Source organism: Eretmochelys imbricata, chromosome 27, assembly GCF_965152235.1.
Source record: "Eretmochelys imbricata isolate rEreImb1 chromosome 27, rEreImb1.hap1, whole genome shotgun sequence".
Taxonomy (NCBI): domain Eukaryota; kingdom Metazoa; phylum Chordata; order Testudines; family Cheloniidae; genus Eretmochelys; species Eretmochelys imbricata.
In genome coordinates this window covers 7,676,980-7,693,122 of record NC_135598.1, presented here as the reverse complement: position 1 = coordinate 7,693,122, position 16,143 = coordinate 7,676,980, and the positions used below count along the sequence as shown (strand labels likewise).

Here is a 16,143-nt window from a genome sequence, read left to right as displayed (position 1 = left end):
AGCAAGAACAGTTAAGCCAATGTTAGGAACCCCTAGGAAAGAGATAGCTAAGACAGAAAATATCATAATGCCACTATTTAAATTCATGGTACACCCACACCTTGAATAGTGTGTGCAGTTCTGATGGCCCCATCCCAAACAAGATATATTAGAATTGGAAAAAGTATAGAGGGGGCAACAAAAATGATTAGGGGGTATGGAGGACAGATTAAAGAGACTGGGACTGTTCATCTTAGAAGAGACGACTAAGGGGGAGTTATAATAGAGGTCTATAAAATCATAAATGGTATAGAGAAAGTGAACAGGGAAGAGTTTATCCCTTCATATAATATGAGATCTAGAGGTCAACCAATGCAAATAATAGGCAGCAGCAAGTTTAAAACAAACTAAAGGAAGTACTTGACACAAGGCAGTCAACCTATAGAACTCATTGCCAGGGGATGTTGTGAAGGCCAAAAGTATAACTGGGTTCAAAGAGAATTAGACAAGTTCATGGAGGATAAGACTATCAATGGTTATTAACCAAGATAGTCAGGGACAAAATCCCATGCTCTGGGTATCCCTAAACCTCCAACTGCCAGAAACTCAGACTGGACAACAGGTGTTGGATCACTCAAGCTGCTGTTCTATTTACTCCCTCTGAAGCATCTGGCACCAGCCACTGTAGGATGACAGGATACTGGGCTAGATGGACCACTGGTCTGACCCACTATGGCTACTCTTATGTTCTCCCCCACCAGAGTGCATTACGCCAGCCGCCACCATGTAGACTAGCCCATGGTGTATCTCAATATAGTCTAAGACTAAAACCTTACAGTCTATGCAATAATTTAAAATTAATGCACCCTGAAAGTTGAGAATCAAGTATCAAATGTAATGAAATTAAACCATAACTGTTCCCTCCTGCCTAAGTGGATCTCCTTTCTTCCATATTGAAAAATAAGGATTTTCTGTAATCAAATTTGCTTACATTTTGCATTTGACAGCACTTTGTGTACAGTTAATTTTACTGCTTCCCTTATACAATCAATCGCTTTACCCCTGTTAGCGCAGGTGTTTCACACACCAATAAAGAGGAGAAAGTTTAAAACTAGAAAAATGTGATTGTAAAACCACAAGAAAACCTATGGGACTGGGATACTACCTGAAAGTACAGCCAACTGCACAGAGGTGGCTAGGGCCCACAGGGATACAAACGCTAAGATCTACTATCAGAGTTTGCGGTGCGTGCCCGCATAGTAATGCTGTTATACCAACGCTGACTGTGGATATCATGGTATCACCCATAAACACAGCCACATTAAATGATTTATGTTTCAAGTGGTCTCCAACCTGGTGGTCTTTTTAAAGAGTACTAGAGAACTGGGCTGGGAAAGGAAATTTCATGTCTTGGATTTGTCCATTGCCTTTATAACAAAAGTGTTAAATGTGATATAGTCAATATTCTGACACATTCAAGTCCAATCCTGCAAATTTGAAACCAGTCCAGAGCACTCAGCCCCTTTCAAGTTCAGATGCTGTACTGCAGTTTTAACAGTAGACTGTTTATTTTGATATCCTTCACAGACACATAATGATCCCAAAGTCAAATAAGTGAGACTGCTGAAAACATTCAGCCAAGTAGGCAATTTGGTTGGCTGAATGCTCCCTAGTGCTATAATACATGATACACTGTTTTGTTTTTTTTTAAGTTCATATTGGTGGCATCTGATCTTCATTTTTCACATCAATCTCCATTTTTACAGCAAACTGAATATTTGATTTTAACTCATTTTATATCAAAGTGTGGCTTCAGTTAAGGTCTGTATGGCAATGGAAATACAAATTTGAAAGACTGTTTCTTTTATATAGGTCAACAGGTACTTTATGATCAAGATTTTACAGCCTCAGCTTTAAAGAAAAAGTAATATTTGCAGCACTATCAGTTTTATGGCACAATGCAGAAGTTAATACAAATGAAATCTAAGCAACTTTGGAAGAGCACTGAGACACCCTGTTTTGCTAGGTCTCCAGCAGGTCTGGGAAACACAGTTCTGCTTTGTACGGGAAAGATGTTGTCCAGGAAATGCTTTTCATGTTTTAAAAACTACACTCCAGGATGTTATAACATTGATAAAGGGGAATTACTACTTACAAGGAAAGTTATTCCTTGTGTAAAGCATTTATTTCAGTTAAAATTCACTCAGACCTGCGTAATAAACCAAGTCAGCGAATTTGCTATGGCAGGGATGGAAATAGTTTAAAACAAAATCACAAAGTTCAACAAACAAAGCATAGAAGCATCTGCACATTGGTTAAAAACAGGAAGCCTGTAAACCCCTATAAACAAGTTTGCATGGTATGAGAACAGGAGGGATGGTGACAGAGTAGTGTCTGCTGTTTATTTGTAAGAAAGAAGCACACTTTTTAACACAGAGGCACCTGGTTAGTTTGATCCAATGACTGGGAAACTCATGGCAATCAATGAATTTTACAAGTTAGAAATACCAAAATACAGCCTAAAGCTTTTTTTCATTGAAGTGTAATTTGCAGTCCTTCAGTGCACATGGGTCAGTGTACCCTAGGGTATTTTGTAAAAGTAAAGTATTAATGATACAAAATTTCACTACATGTTCAGGGTCTGTTTTTACAACATGTCTGTACAGCATGTAGCATAAAGGCCTCAATCCCCTGATTCAGACCTCTGGGCACTATTGTAATGCTACTAATAGTACAACACAGCATTAGAGAAGTTCTATGGTAATTCGTTAATCTCACTATCAGAGGCTTATGTCTTCACAGTTGCCAGCGTCTTCAAAATTTGCAACTCACTTGCCTTACAAATGTCAAAAGCCAGAGCTCCTCTATGTGACTGCAAGGCACAGAAAAAACTGGGACTCCCTATTCTAAATTCTAACAAAACGGTTAAGAATTGAAAACTGGTTGTAAATGGCAGACTTATTCCTTCCCCCTCCCCCATAATGCAACAGTGGCTGTCAATGCAGCAAAGCCTAAAAGCTCTGCTTACGGGTAAGTGTGTGAGCCAAGGGAAGGAAATGACACAGGCAGGAAAAAAGCAGATTGAGGGAAAGACTCAACTGCAGCTGGGCCTGCAATGAGTATTTCAGTCTTGGTCTAGCACAAGCCCTTCAATCTCAACACAGCTCTCCCCACTGCTTCTCAAATATATGCACATGTTTCTCTTTAAACAAAAGCAGTATCAGCTTCTCCCACACTGCTGAAAAGCCCTGTACAGAAATTAAATTTAGTGGTAACCTCCTATAAAGTGCAAAAGAATCAACTTTAATGCACTTCAGTACTGTTAATGGAGTTACCTCAAATTGCAACACTAATATCCCTTTAACTACTCAGTATATTAACTAAGTTTTTTGGGGTAATTTATGAAGAAAAGTAGAAAGCTAAATGAAACAATGTAAAGAATAATACGGTATAACCTAGACTATCCAAACATCTATCCAAAACTGGGTCATTGTCTCCTAAGGTCTATCAGGTTGAAAATTCCCTCCATTATCTAAATAAACTATCCAATCTAATTTTCTATCGTCAAAGACCTCTAAATAATCATGGCTATACAATGATTATTTAATTTAAGAGCAATTGTACAAAGCAGGATGGCATTCGTTAGTTTAACAGCTAGTGAAATCATCCCTTTTCATTTTGCAACTCATGAGCGCACACACAAATGCTAGCTATATGATTGTGATTAGTAAGCATTTTAGTGGAAGGTAGACTTTCATTTTCTCAAGTATTGTGTGTTTAAAGACCTTCAGGTCTGTTGCTACAGAGCAACCATCAGACTATTCTGCCTGTATTTCTAAGCATGACCTAGTCATGAAGCTTAATGCATCAACATCTGAATTTACAATTAAACCAAATTATATATATTTGTTTTAAGCATTGTTAGCGATGCTGCATGGATTTATATTTTAACATAAGAACTAATTATATGCAGGAGACTAAATAACAAAGCAGAGTTTTAGCAAACCAGGTAACTTCAGAAAAAAAATCAAAGTTTAAACTCCCAAAACAGAGCAACAACACAACTCTGCAGTTAGGTTAATAACAGTACTTACTTTGCCAGCATACAAATATGGCCAAGTGCAAGCTCTATTTTACATAAATTAAACTTTTCTCTTGGTTTATAATAGACTGAATTTTGGACTAAACAAGAAACCAGGTAAACTCAGAAAACCTTGCAAGGCACTTCCCTCTACAGTTCATGTCTTCCGAAAACATTAACTCCAATAGTGCAGATTGAATTATGACAGCCTGTGGTGGCAACTTATAACTCTTCAGCTCCATAACTTGTCTAAAAATGCTATTGTCTGAATTTAGTAAAACAAATGAGGATCGAATGGAAGCTTCATACTGGAGACTGAAGATTTTGATAGAATTCCAAGTCACAAATAGTGCTATGGCCAAAATTTTCACATTTGGGTTGCTACAGTGAAGCACCTACATCCATATTTCAAAATACGTGGCCTGAATCTTACAGGTGCTAAACTTCACAATTTCAGTCAAAGTCAGAGGAGCTGTGGATGCTCATTCACCTTCCAAAAGTGTCTAACTTTAAACATCAGAGTTTGAAAATGTTGCCCTATATTTTTAGAATTTTACTGAAATACCCTCCAAGCTCCTGATCAAACTTATAGTAAAAGTATTTTACATTACCAATCAAAAATCAATATTGGTTTTAAAAAAATTTACAAAATGTTTACATTCCTCATTTATCACTAATTGTCACATACCATCAGGCAATAACAGAACCACCATAAGTTCTTCAAAATATAAGCCCCCCTGACACTGGAGCAAGAAACTATGTTAGTTCCAGCCATGTTCAAGAATGGTTTTCAAGCAGGATTTAGTTTCAGGGTGAGGTAAAAAGGGCATGTGACAAAGGTATAATAATACATAATACCAGGGGTGCTGGTATTTAGGTTCTCATAATACAAGAATGAAACTGAAAGTCACAAAATATTAAAATGAGCACAGGGAGTACTTTTTCACACAACTCCTAATTAACCAATGGAACTCACTGCCACAAGACAAAGAAAGATTATTCCTAGAAGTCTCTAACGATAACATCCACTGTTACAGCAGACAAGAAAAAAAAAGATTATAAGGGACACAACCTCACATCTAAAGGCGTAAGACAACTACTACCTAGTGGGGGCGGACAAAGTTACTACATATCTAACCCTGGCAGAGTTTTCACCTCTGCCCTCATTGTTGGATTCAGCACAGCACTTATGCCCTAAACTGATCTGGAAGTAACACCTCCCTAGGGGGGCTCTGCACACCAGGGCGGACAGGGCTTTAGCCCAGGCTGTGCCCAGCAGCCCACCAGAGGCCTTCGTGTCAGGGGCTCATGCGAGGAAAGAGGCGAGTCTCCCCGAGGCGCGTGGGGGCAACCCCTGCTAGGACCCCCTAGGCACACCGCAGGGTAAAGCACGGCCGGCGCCCCTAGCCCGGGCGAGCCCCAGCCGTCGCCGCACCCCGGGGTGCGGGTGGCACCCCAGTGGCAGGAGAGTGGGGGGAGTCCAGCCTGCAATCCCGGGGGCAGGCACGTGGACCTGGGGGGGGGGGGGAAGTGCTCTGAGCTGGGCCCCGACTGGGGAGACCAAAAGGCAGCCGAACCCCACAGACCGGGCGGCCCCAGATGCTCCCATGTCCCCCTCACAGGGGGGCCCGGGCGCGCGCAGTTCCCCTCTTCACACTCCCCCGCGCCAACGGCCGCAACCAGCCCCTCCCCCCCACCGGAGCCGACAGTCCCACCTCAGACTCGCCCCCCCCAGCCGGACCCCTACCCATCTCGGCGGCGGCCGGGCCCGCGCCCAGGCGGGGCGAGCGGCTTGGCTGCTCTCCGGCGCGCTGTCTCCGGCCCCAGGCTGTCACGGCCGCGGCTCCATGGCGGCCGGGATCCGGGGGGGAGGGCTCAGAGCCGCCGCCGCCGCATTCCCAGGCCCGGGCCACTGCCGCCAACGTCTCCTTGCAGCGGCCTCTCTCCGGCTCCTCCCCGCGGCGGGACCGGGATGGGGTGGGGGGGGCCCGGTCTCTCCCCTTCACCGCCTCCGCGGGGCGCACGGACCGTCAGCAAAACAAACCGCTCAGCGGCCGCCGCGCGCGCACGCACGCACCCGCCGCCGGCGCCGCCGCCTGCCAATCACAGGGGCCGACCCGTCGCTTGTCTGCCAATCACACGGGCCGAGCCACCCACCCGACGTTGCCGCCTGCCAATCAGAGGCGGCGAGCCCGCCCCGCCCCGCCCCTCCCTCCCAATCACGGGGGTCGACCCCTTCCATGCCAATCACAGGGGAAGAACGGCTGCACCGCCCCCCGTCAATCAGACGTATGGCCCCGCCCCTCTCTCTTCACGGGGCGGTATCCCCTCAGCCCCACCCCTGAACCTGCCAATCACCTTGATGGATGTCTGTCTAGGTGCTGGGACCCGCCCCCCAGAGTCTATTTGCTTAGGTTGCAGAGCCAGCTGCTGAGGTTACAGCTGGGGCTGGATGAGTGGGAGCCTGTACCTTGCCCTGCATTGTGGGTGTGCCCAGGTTTGCCCAGGGAACAATGATGGGCAGGGCTGTTTATTTAAATGTAATTGAAGTAATGGGGCAAAGAGGAGTTCAGATAGTTCCCTCCAGTATCCATTACTTGGCTGCAGTCATCCTTGTGCTTCAGCGGCCCTTCTGCAGCCCATGCACCTATTTGGGTTAGATTCTTTAGCTAACCTCTCTAAATTGTGGGTCATCTGCATTTGCTAGATCATTAAATGCTAGACCTAGGGCACCTCACTGTTACAGGAGTGTCAGGCCCCTGCCTTAGAAAAGTCAGGTTAGCTTAAAAAATCTGGAGACAAACTCAGCTTTTTTGCTATGTTTGTTGTTGAGCTCTTAGAATTCACATTTTCTGAACCACCAGGAAGGCCAGAAACACTTCATTTTAAAAAAAATACAATAAACAAAGACTACGATTCTCACATGACTCCAAGATTTGGGACTTCGAGAACCACCCCAAAAGTTGGCAACCTTATAGCTAATTTTTTGCCATGATAAAAATAGACCATTTATTCCTAATGTGGTTTCAGTCTTAGGTAATGGCACTCCTTTACCACCCACCTCCTGACTGTGTTTCCTTAACAACTTTATGTGAAAGACTCTGAATTTCTTTTGAAAATCCAAAAATACGTGAACCTGTTCTCTTTTATCCGCTACTTTTTTGAGATGCTCAAAAAATTCTAGCAGAGGCATGATTTTCCTTTACACAAGCCAGGTAGCTGTGGATTCCCTTCACCTCTAGAGCTGATTATCAATAGTTCTGCAGTCTGTGCCACCCCTAGGCCTAAACCCAAAGTGAAGGAGACCTAGATAAAATGGATATAAAACTGACTGAATACTGGCAGTAGGACCACATAGGGCAATGATCAATAGCTAAGAATCCAATTACAGGGCAGTGTCTAGTGTGGCAGGATGGGTAGAGCCTGGCCTCATTCCTACCAAAAGGCACCAGACACTCCTCTGAAGCAAAAGAGAATCACCCCCACACCAACCCACCCTTAGAGATACACTGGGGGCTGCCTCCTTCCCCAGGGAGCCATTAGGACACCTGCCCCCTTCTCTGCTGGTTCCACATGGGGCCAAGCTCTGCTCTGATGGCACCTATCAGCAATGATGTTGGCCAATATCACAAATACCAGAGCTGCTCAATAGGTGAAAGAGGGACCATCTGCAAATGTGATTAGCAGTTCTCTATCAGCCCAGTAGAGGGGACCCTTAGCCAGTTTATTTAAAGAAGTAGGAGCTGTACCCTCCTATTTAGGAAGGCTCAAGTAGGCAAAAGGGATGGCACTGTCAAAAATGGCATTACCTCTTTCAGAGACACTGACAATTCAGAAGCAAATGATCTAGAATGCTTATGGATCAACCCTGATATATATAGTACAAGATGGGGTACTAGTTGGTATCTGCTATAGATGACCAAATCACGCTACAGAACAGGATGAACACTTATCTATGTGTAGAATATAACTGATCACCGAGGACTTCACTCTGGATGCCATATGGTGGAGGTCTCATGCTGACAGTAGGAAAATCTCCTTGGAATTTCTAAAAACGATAGTTGACAATTTCCCAACACAAAGAGCATTTAAATTTATATTCAACATGGAACTCTGGCTCAGGCCTCATCTTGACAGATACAAACTGATCTTTGAACTGAAAATTGGTGGTTGCTTAAACACAAGTGACCATGACTTGATTACGTGTGTTAGACACGAAGAGAACTGAGGCCCCAACCAGTAATATATACTTGGGACCTTAAAAGGGCCAATTTCACAAAGCTGAAAATAAGAGTTAGCTAAATCACCTGGGAGGAAAAATTGAAACAAAAGAAATATGAATGATAATTGGGAACTGTTTAAGGATATTTTACTAGATGCCCAAAACCCACATTGCCACAGTTACAAAAGTCAGCTACTTTGGTTAAAAACAGCAGGACAGATGGGAAGTGAAAGCAGCAATAAAAACCCAGTATATAGCAAATGGAAAAAAAATGGGAAGTTGATAGTTTTTAATTTATATTTATTAGTAGGTATTGTCTCTTTGCTTCCCTTATCAATTTTCTACAAGGAGAAATCTCTGGCCAGGAGAGTTAAGGATGATAAGGAGGTGGTTGTCAATAGTAATGCAGAAAGGCAGAAATGTTCCATAAATATTTGTTTTGTATTTGGGAAAAAGCCGGATTATATATTTCACATCATATGATGAAATGTTTTCCATTCCAATAGTAACTAAGTAGTACGTTAAACAGAAGTTGCCAAGCTCCACACAGAAGACACTGGAAAAAAGAAGGATGATACTCTGTCTCAACTTTTAGCCCCGTGGTTAGGTACTTACCTGGGATGTAGAAGGCCCCGGGGTTCAAGTCCTCCTCTGCTTTAACCACTGGGCTATAGGATACTCTGATACGGGGCTCTCGCAATCTCCTATTAAAACTATTCTACCTTGGCTAAACAAACAGTCATCAGCACGGGGGGCCAGATCCTGTATCTTCTACCTCCCCGAGTGCCCTATCTCCGAGGCTATAGAGTCCTTCTCACACTCTCTGGTCCAATGACTAATTATTTATCCACAGTTTAAACAGGAGATATTCAGGGCACCCCATATCAGACTATCCCATAGACCAGAAGTTAGGGCACTCATCTGATATGTGGCAGATCCACTTTCAAATCCCTTCTCCTCAGGCAAAGGGGGAACTTCAACTGGGGGTCTTCCACATCCCAGGTGAGTACCAGAGCCAGTGGGCTACAAGTCTGAGGGGTGTCCTCTTTTCTTCCCTTGCAAGAACTGCCTTAGACACCTGACTCCACCAGGGGGTTCACAGCTGAGAATCCCATGCAGAGAGAGCACCAAACCCTGGTATGGGACTTCGGACACACTCGTCTCTTCAGCATCTCCCATTGGCTAATTAGGCAGCTCCCCACCCAGGATGCTGGCTTTCAAGAATTCCATTCTCATGTGCTGCTCTCTCCTCATTCATTGGATAGGGAGCCTAAGCACCTGAACACAGACTTTGTGAGGCTCCTAGAATATCACTAGGATTAAGAGTTAGGCACAATGACTAAGGCTGTGGCTACACTTGCAGCTGTAGAGCGCTTTGGGTTAAACCAGCCTTCGTAGATTGCACTAGGGAAAGCGCCACAGTCTGTCCACACTGGCGTGGCCACATTTGCAGAGGTGCATGATGGGCAGCTATCCCAGCGTTCAAGTGGCTGCAATGTGCTTTTCAAATGAGGGGGGTGGGGCAGAGTGTGCTGTGTGTATGTAGGGGGGAAGAGAGAGAGAGAATGGGTTTTTGGAGTGCTGAGAGCGTTCAGGCACTCCTGCATTCCTGCAGCGATTTCACAACAAAGGGAAGAGCGACCACTTGGCTTAATGACAGGTTATTGGATGTTTCCAAGGTCAATCAGAGCCCAGTAACTTAACTCCTCATTCACACTGACCCTGGGGTGTCTCAGCCAATACGCAACAGCCGTTATCCCTCTAGTGGAGTACCAGGAACGCTCCAGCCAGGGAGTCAGAGCGCTCTACGTGCCTTGCCAGTGTGGAGGGGTAGTAAGGTAGACCGCTCTGGGTGGCTTTATTGCAGTATAAAGTGCAAGTGTAGCCAAGGCCTAACACAACCAGCCAGCTCTCCACAGTTGGGATTCAGTGTGCCAGACAACACACCTTCTCCATCATGTTCAAACAACTACTGGCCTAAATAAGAGGAAGGCAGGCAAACCACATGCAAAGTTTCCAATCAATAGATCAATTTGAATTAGAAAAAGGATGAAACATTCCATCTGGATAGATTTCTACAGCACCTCTCACTGGAGTACCTATGTGCCAAGAAGTGAATTCTGCCCATGGAAAGCAAAGGCAGCAGTGGGAGTTGTGTGCTGATGTCAAGTGTGGAAATAGGCCCATAATGAGTGCCCACTGAAACCTAACGTTGGGGCTCACAGGGAATGGGAAAGGCGATCGAGGTGACAAATACTTCTCTCACCAGCTGCCTGAATGCACAAGCCAGTCCTCTGAGAACAGCCATTTATCCAGACTTTGCTGGATTTCACATACCCCAGAGCATGAAGCTATACAAGGCAAGTGAGGATGAGTTAAAAATGTCAGACAAGTGTATTTGTCCTAAGCGGAAAATGGCTTATTTGCTATACCCTGGCATACCGACCAATAGGGCACTCCACCAGAGACAGCAGCAAGGAGAAATCAGTGGAGACAGCAATAACTAAGTGGATGGCAATTGGGAAAGGGTTCTTTGGAAAACAGCGAAGATCCTGGAAGCAGCTCCATGGTCATGTAAAAAACCTTTCTAGGGCAAATCACATTTCAGAATGATATTATGACAAATAGAAGCAAAAGGCCAATGTCACTATTTTCCTCTAAACCTTGATTACTGGAACAAGAAGTCTATGTTTTGCTACGAGTATGCTAAGCGTCTTCAGAGGTAACTCCTTTCTTCAGGGCCAAAATTCTAAGAACGAGAGGCAGACAGAGATCCAGAAACCAGATTATTTTCATGGACAATAGACTGAGATAGTTTATAGAATTGCAACCAATGCATTTAATTTGCATATGAGAGCTAATTATTTCGTGTCAGGTTTCAGAGTAGCAGCCATGTTAATCTGTATTGGCAAAAAGAAAAGGAGGACTTGTGGCACCTTAGAGACTAACCAATTTATTTGAGCATAAGCTTTCGTGAGCTACAGCTCACTTCATTGGATGCATGCAGTGGAAAATACAGTGGGGAGATTTATATACATAGAGAACATGAAACAATGAGTGTTACCATACACACTGTAACGAGAGTGATCAGGCAAGGTGAATGCATCCGATGAAGTGAGCTGTAGCTCACAAAAGCTTATGCTCAAATAAATTGGTTAGTCTTTAAGGTGCCACAAGTCCTCCTGTTCTTTTATTTAATGTCAGTACATAACTTTTACTGAGCTCTTATGAAGTAAAGTGGCACTTCCAATTCAGACATCAACTGACCTCTCCATCAGTATTATAGAAAACAAATGGTTCAATCTGAGAAGGCAGGATGCCTCTCAGAAGCCAATAAAACTGGAGGAACTGAGTAGTTAATGAACAGAGCTTTCCACAATTAGATTGAAGGATGATTTTGTTCTAAAATTTACAACAGATCAAAACCTCAGGGATCAAGTCACCATTTGAACTAAAAATAATCCAACTGCCACCCTTTATTTTGATCACTATAGACAGGTACTGGTGAATTATTATTGTGCATTGAAAGTGCCATTTAATGAAGGCCAAAATCGTGAATGAAGAGAGAATCCAAAGAAGCAGGGTAATAAGTGTTTGGGTTTTTTTTTTTTTTTTAATTTTAAGAATAATTACCTGAAAAAGTATTAAACTTTTATCTATGTTACCTTAACTGATCATTTAAGTGCTTTTCAAATTTAGCTCTGTGAACTGATCTGTTGGTATGTAGTTTTTGTAACGTGTTACTCGCAATCTTTGAGCTGGTAAAGTTCTGTCTGGGACTAGGCACATGAGAACAAAGATGATCATTGAACTTTACTAGCCTAGGAAGCCCATGGAAAATATAAACCTATAACCCCTTTCTCTGCACATCAGTGAACCTGCAACAAGACAAGACAAAAAAAAAATCAACATTTTTAAGCAGTTTTCTTGTTCACCCGCAATCCGTTTTAACTCACCACACAGCAAACTGCAGTCAATCTATAAACGTTCCATTTTTATTACAAAGTATGAAAGGCAGAAAATACTGTACCTAATACACAGGAGGCTGAAACTTAAAAAGGTTAAAAAAATTGAATAAAGCTACATAGAAAGCAAGAAATAGCATAAAAGGATGCAACATTCCACTTTCAAGCGGTTTCATAAAAGACTGACTTATTTTACAAAGTTTCAATAATATGGTTCCAGGGTTCGGGTGTTAAAATCCACTGTAACAAAACCTTTTATATTATTTTTCCATAAAAATAATTAAAAAAGGAATACCAGGACACTGCAGTTACTTGTGGCAACAACGTGTCTGAGTCTGCCTGATAATTGGATGCTAGGATTCCTTTAGTACAGTATAGTAGCAAAGTTGCAAATCTCAAGCAATACGAAAGAGGGAGGGAAAAAGTGTGCAAACACCTTAAGCTATGCATGACAGCAGTAAAATTGCTATTGCTTTAACATATTTTAGTGAGAACAAGAAATCTGGAATTTCATATGTATGTTTGTACAATCATGCTACAAAGATCACACCTTCAGGAAGTTATCACAATGGGACTTTAAATGGGAACAGCAAAAGGGAATACACATAACAAAATGAACATCTCCTACTTCATTACTAGTAGTAAAAAACCAAAACACGCTTCGGCTCGATAGATTTAATCATTACATTGTATGCTGCTGGCAACCCAAGTAAAAAAAGTTCCTTTTAAATAGCAGATGCCACAAATTCACATTCACCAGGTTGTCAAAAACAACGCACTGCTTCATAGCAGTACTATTTACGGCCGGAGTCTTTTCCGCCTTTGCTTAGCAAGTTCTTTGTGCCTTCATTTGGATTTGCCTGACCAATTACTGTCTCTCACATAGAAGGAAACTTGCATACTTTACAAACAGGAAAACTGAAATTCTAAGAGCTGCTGACTAGTGTGTATGAACGAGAGATGGAACCAGGGCCTGTAGTTTGTTGCGGCTGCAGAACCTTGCAAGAATAAAAAAAAAAAACCCTCAGCATTGTCCTTTATTAGCTTATCTGAAAAGGAAGCCAAGCAGGTCATTTTCCTCACTAGCAAGGAAATTCTAGATTGATGCTTGATATCTGTGAGCCAGAAGAGGCGTTTGAGTTATCGGGCAGACTAACGGCTGTCCAGAATTCTAACACAGCAGTGTCTAACTTCCTCTTAGAACTGCTCTTGCCTCTATGCTCGGTCTCCAATTGCCAGACAAGCACCCTGGTGGCTGGTGTCTAGTCACATTTGTTACGATTTCACTGCTGGTGAAAGGTTCTGGATCAAAACCAGAGCAAGTGAGATCCTCCGGGCAGTGCAAGTTTCTTCACTCACCGTACCTTTGCCAATGTACCTCAGCTATGACCCTGAGGGACCTTCTCTAGAGAAATTTGGTTGCCAAGCAAGCATGGAAGTGTGCTGTTTAAGTGCCACTTACCATTAGGTCCGCGGGCTTCCCTGCAGACATTAATAAGGGGGCCCATCTAGAGCCAAATGTACTCCTGCCCATTAGGAATCAGATCTGGAAACCACCTCATTTCATACTGGCCACGGATCAAAACAATCTCTAGATTGGGATTTGAACCAGTGGCCTTGGAGTGAAAGGCAACTGAAGTAATTCAGAGCTACCTTAACTGTCCCCTGATTGGATAATACTCCCCTTGGGTTTGAAGTGGCAGAACCATTTTGTCTGGCAGTAGTGGGATGACTAACTCTTTCAATACGCTGAGGGAGGTATAAACAATTGTACAGCCCAACTGTGCACCGAGCTGCACCTTGTGATTGATCCATTTCTGCCTGGGCGGCATATACTGAAAGGGTTAAGATAGTCCGCACCCAGGAATTTTGACAAGTCAAAGATCTTTGAATTCTGCATCTTAAGTCGCAGAAAGCTGCATCCATTTTCCTGAGTTTATGGAATTGACAAAGCAGACTGCAGAATTCACCTACATCCCATGATAACCATCTACCCAAACCACCTATCATTTCTGCCATATGTTTGAAAGGGCACCTAATTCCAGGCCCTCACCCCCCGCCCCAACTAGGCAATAATAAAAGTACCCAAATGAAGCAAAAAAAAAAAAAAAAAAGTTCTGTTTGGGCAAGAGGCAAAGTCAAGTGCTTGAGAGGCCCCTACTGGATCATACTATCATCTGAATATAAAGCCTCACAGTTTGCAGAGTTAACAGCATTTTCAAGTGCTCGCATTTTTCATGTTGCTTTTCAGGTAGTTCTGGCGTGAGAGAGGTCACCATGTGCTGCCAGCCAGAGCCACTTTGGAACTGTAACAGTCAGGAAACTCTCATGCTGTATTTAACATTTTATTGATCAGACACAGGGTTCAGAGTCAAACACCAGCCCTAAAGGATTGAGGTAGGAAGGTTATTCCATTCCTAACCCTAACAAAAATATACCTGCTAAAGTTCCATCTAAAGCATGAAAACTAGCGTGCTCAGCTTCCTGAACTTATATTTTAAAACAAAAGTCCAAAAAATGTATGTATATGCCAATACATTAGCATAGACAGTTTCTTAACTGGGATTCGGTTGGAGAAATGTAGCTACAGATCAAGCAGATGTGGATTTATCTCATGAATGAATCTATTCTGGTTGCTGACCTTTATTATCCAGTGTTCAAAAAAAGTAATTAGAAGCAATGCAGATGTGTGATCACAACTAAATTTTGAAGGGATCATGAATTTTGACTCTTATGGGAAGCAAGGCTTTAGATAGATACACAAGGCTTTGCTTCCCATAAGTACCCAGGGGGGCTTAAAGAAAGAAACAACCTGCAGTGTCAACCTCTTCTCTTTCTGTACTTTGAGACCACTGAATTTCTTACTCAGATTGTCAAAGCAACCTTGCCTATTAAATCCTAGCACATGGGAAGGACACGTTTAGTTGCAGCAACCTACCACAGTGATTTAATTCAGCAATATACAGATTTAACATACTAAATGCACTGGCTCATCCTCCAGCTAGCTTTTAGAGTCTTGCCTCATCTTTGGGCTGGGAGCAAAAACATGTTACCAACTATCACATGGGCAGCTATCCAGGGCAGCTGAGTTTTTAAAATGCAGCCCAAAGGCTGGAATTAGTTAGCCAGAGAAAGGATACAAAACTAGTGAAGTTGGAGGAGAACCATTGCATTCAAGGAAATTTAGATCAGGAGCCTAATCGCTATAGACAAAGCCACAAATGTTCTGCAAGAAATCTTATGGAGGAAGGCCCCAAGATGAGGTCTCCTCAGTGTACATAACAGAACCACTTCTGCTGGTAATGGAAGCTATGAAGTTGTGTACTCATTTAGTCTCATTTTCACATGCTCTTAATGCTCAATTCTCATTGGTCTAAACTCTGTTCTTAGTCTAGGTGGGATTATATTTTTGGAAAGTTTGAGGAAAATCCCTTTGGCTGTTTCAACTGGATGTTTATTCCCTTTCCTTAATGCAAAAGAACTCTTACTATATCAACTAAAACTTCTCCAAGTGAACTGTCCTCCATGACCATCACTCAGCTGGGTGGGAGGAAGAGTGTGATTTAAAGGTGTTCAGATACCACAGTAATGAGCATAGTATAAGAATCTACAGAGAAGAGTCAATGAGCATGTTCAATACCATTCTGCCTAATACAGCCTATAATGGGGCAGAGAAACCACATAAGCTCAGTGTCTGGCCTGACCATAAACAGTTTGCAGGAAACTACGTTTCTCATTGAAACATGAGCCTGTCAAGATCAGAGAGACCAGAGAAAATGGTGGACAAGAAACAATTAAGATCATGGGATCCACCGTTTTTGATACATTCTTTGTAGTTCTGCAAATACTAAGCTTTCAGCTTGAAGAACATTACATTGCTATCATTTTTTCCTTCT

The 16,143-nt window shown here is 42.9% G+C and overlaps 1 protein-coding gene across 1 annotated transcript in view; it reads right to left on the bottom strand.

The window, feature by feature from the left end:
• MAP3K3 (mitogen-activated protein kinase kinase kinase 3) overlaps positions 1 to 6,094 on the bottom strand; it is a 50,571-nt gene extending 44,477 nt beyond the window's left edge. The window contains exon 1 of the mRNA XM_077806414.1: positions 5,808 to 6,094. Coding sequence (XP_077662540.1) covers positions 5,808 to 5,811 — 4 coding nt within the window. The 5' untranslated portion in view covers positions 5,812 to 6,094. The remainder of the gene's footprint in view (positions 1 to 5,807) is intronic.
• Between the last annotated feature and the right edge of the window lie 10,049 nt (positions 6,095 to 16,143).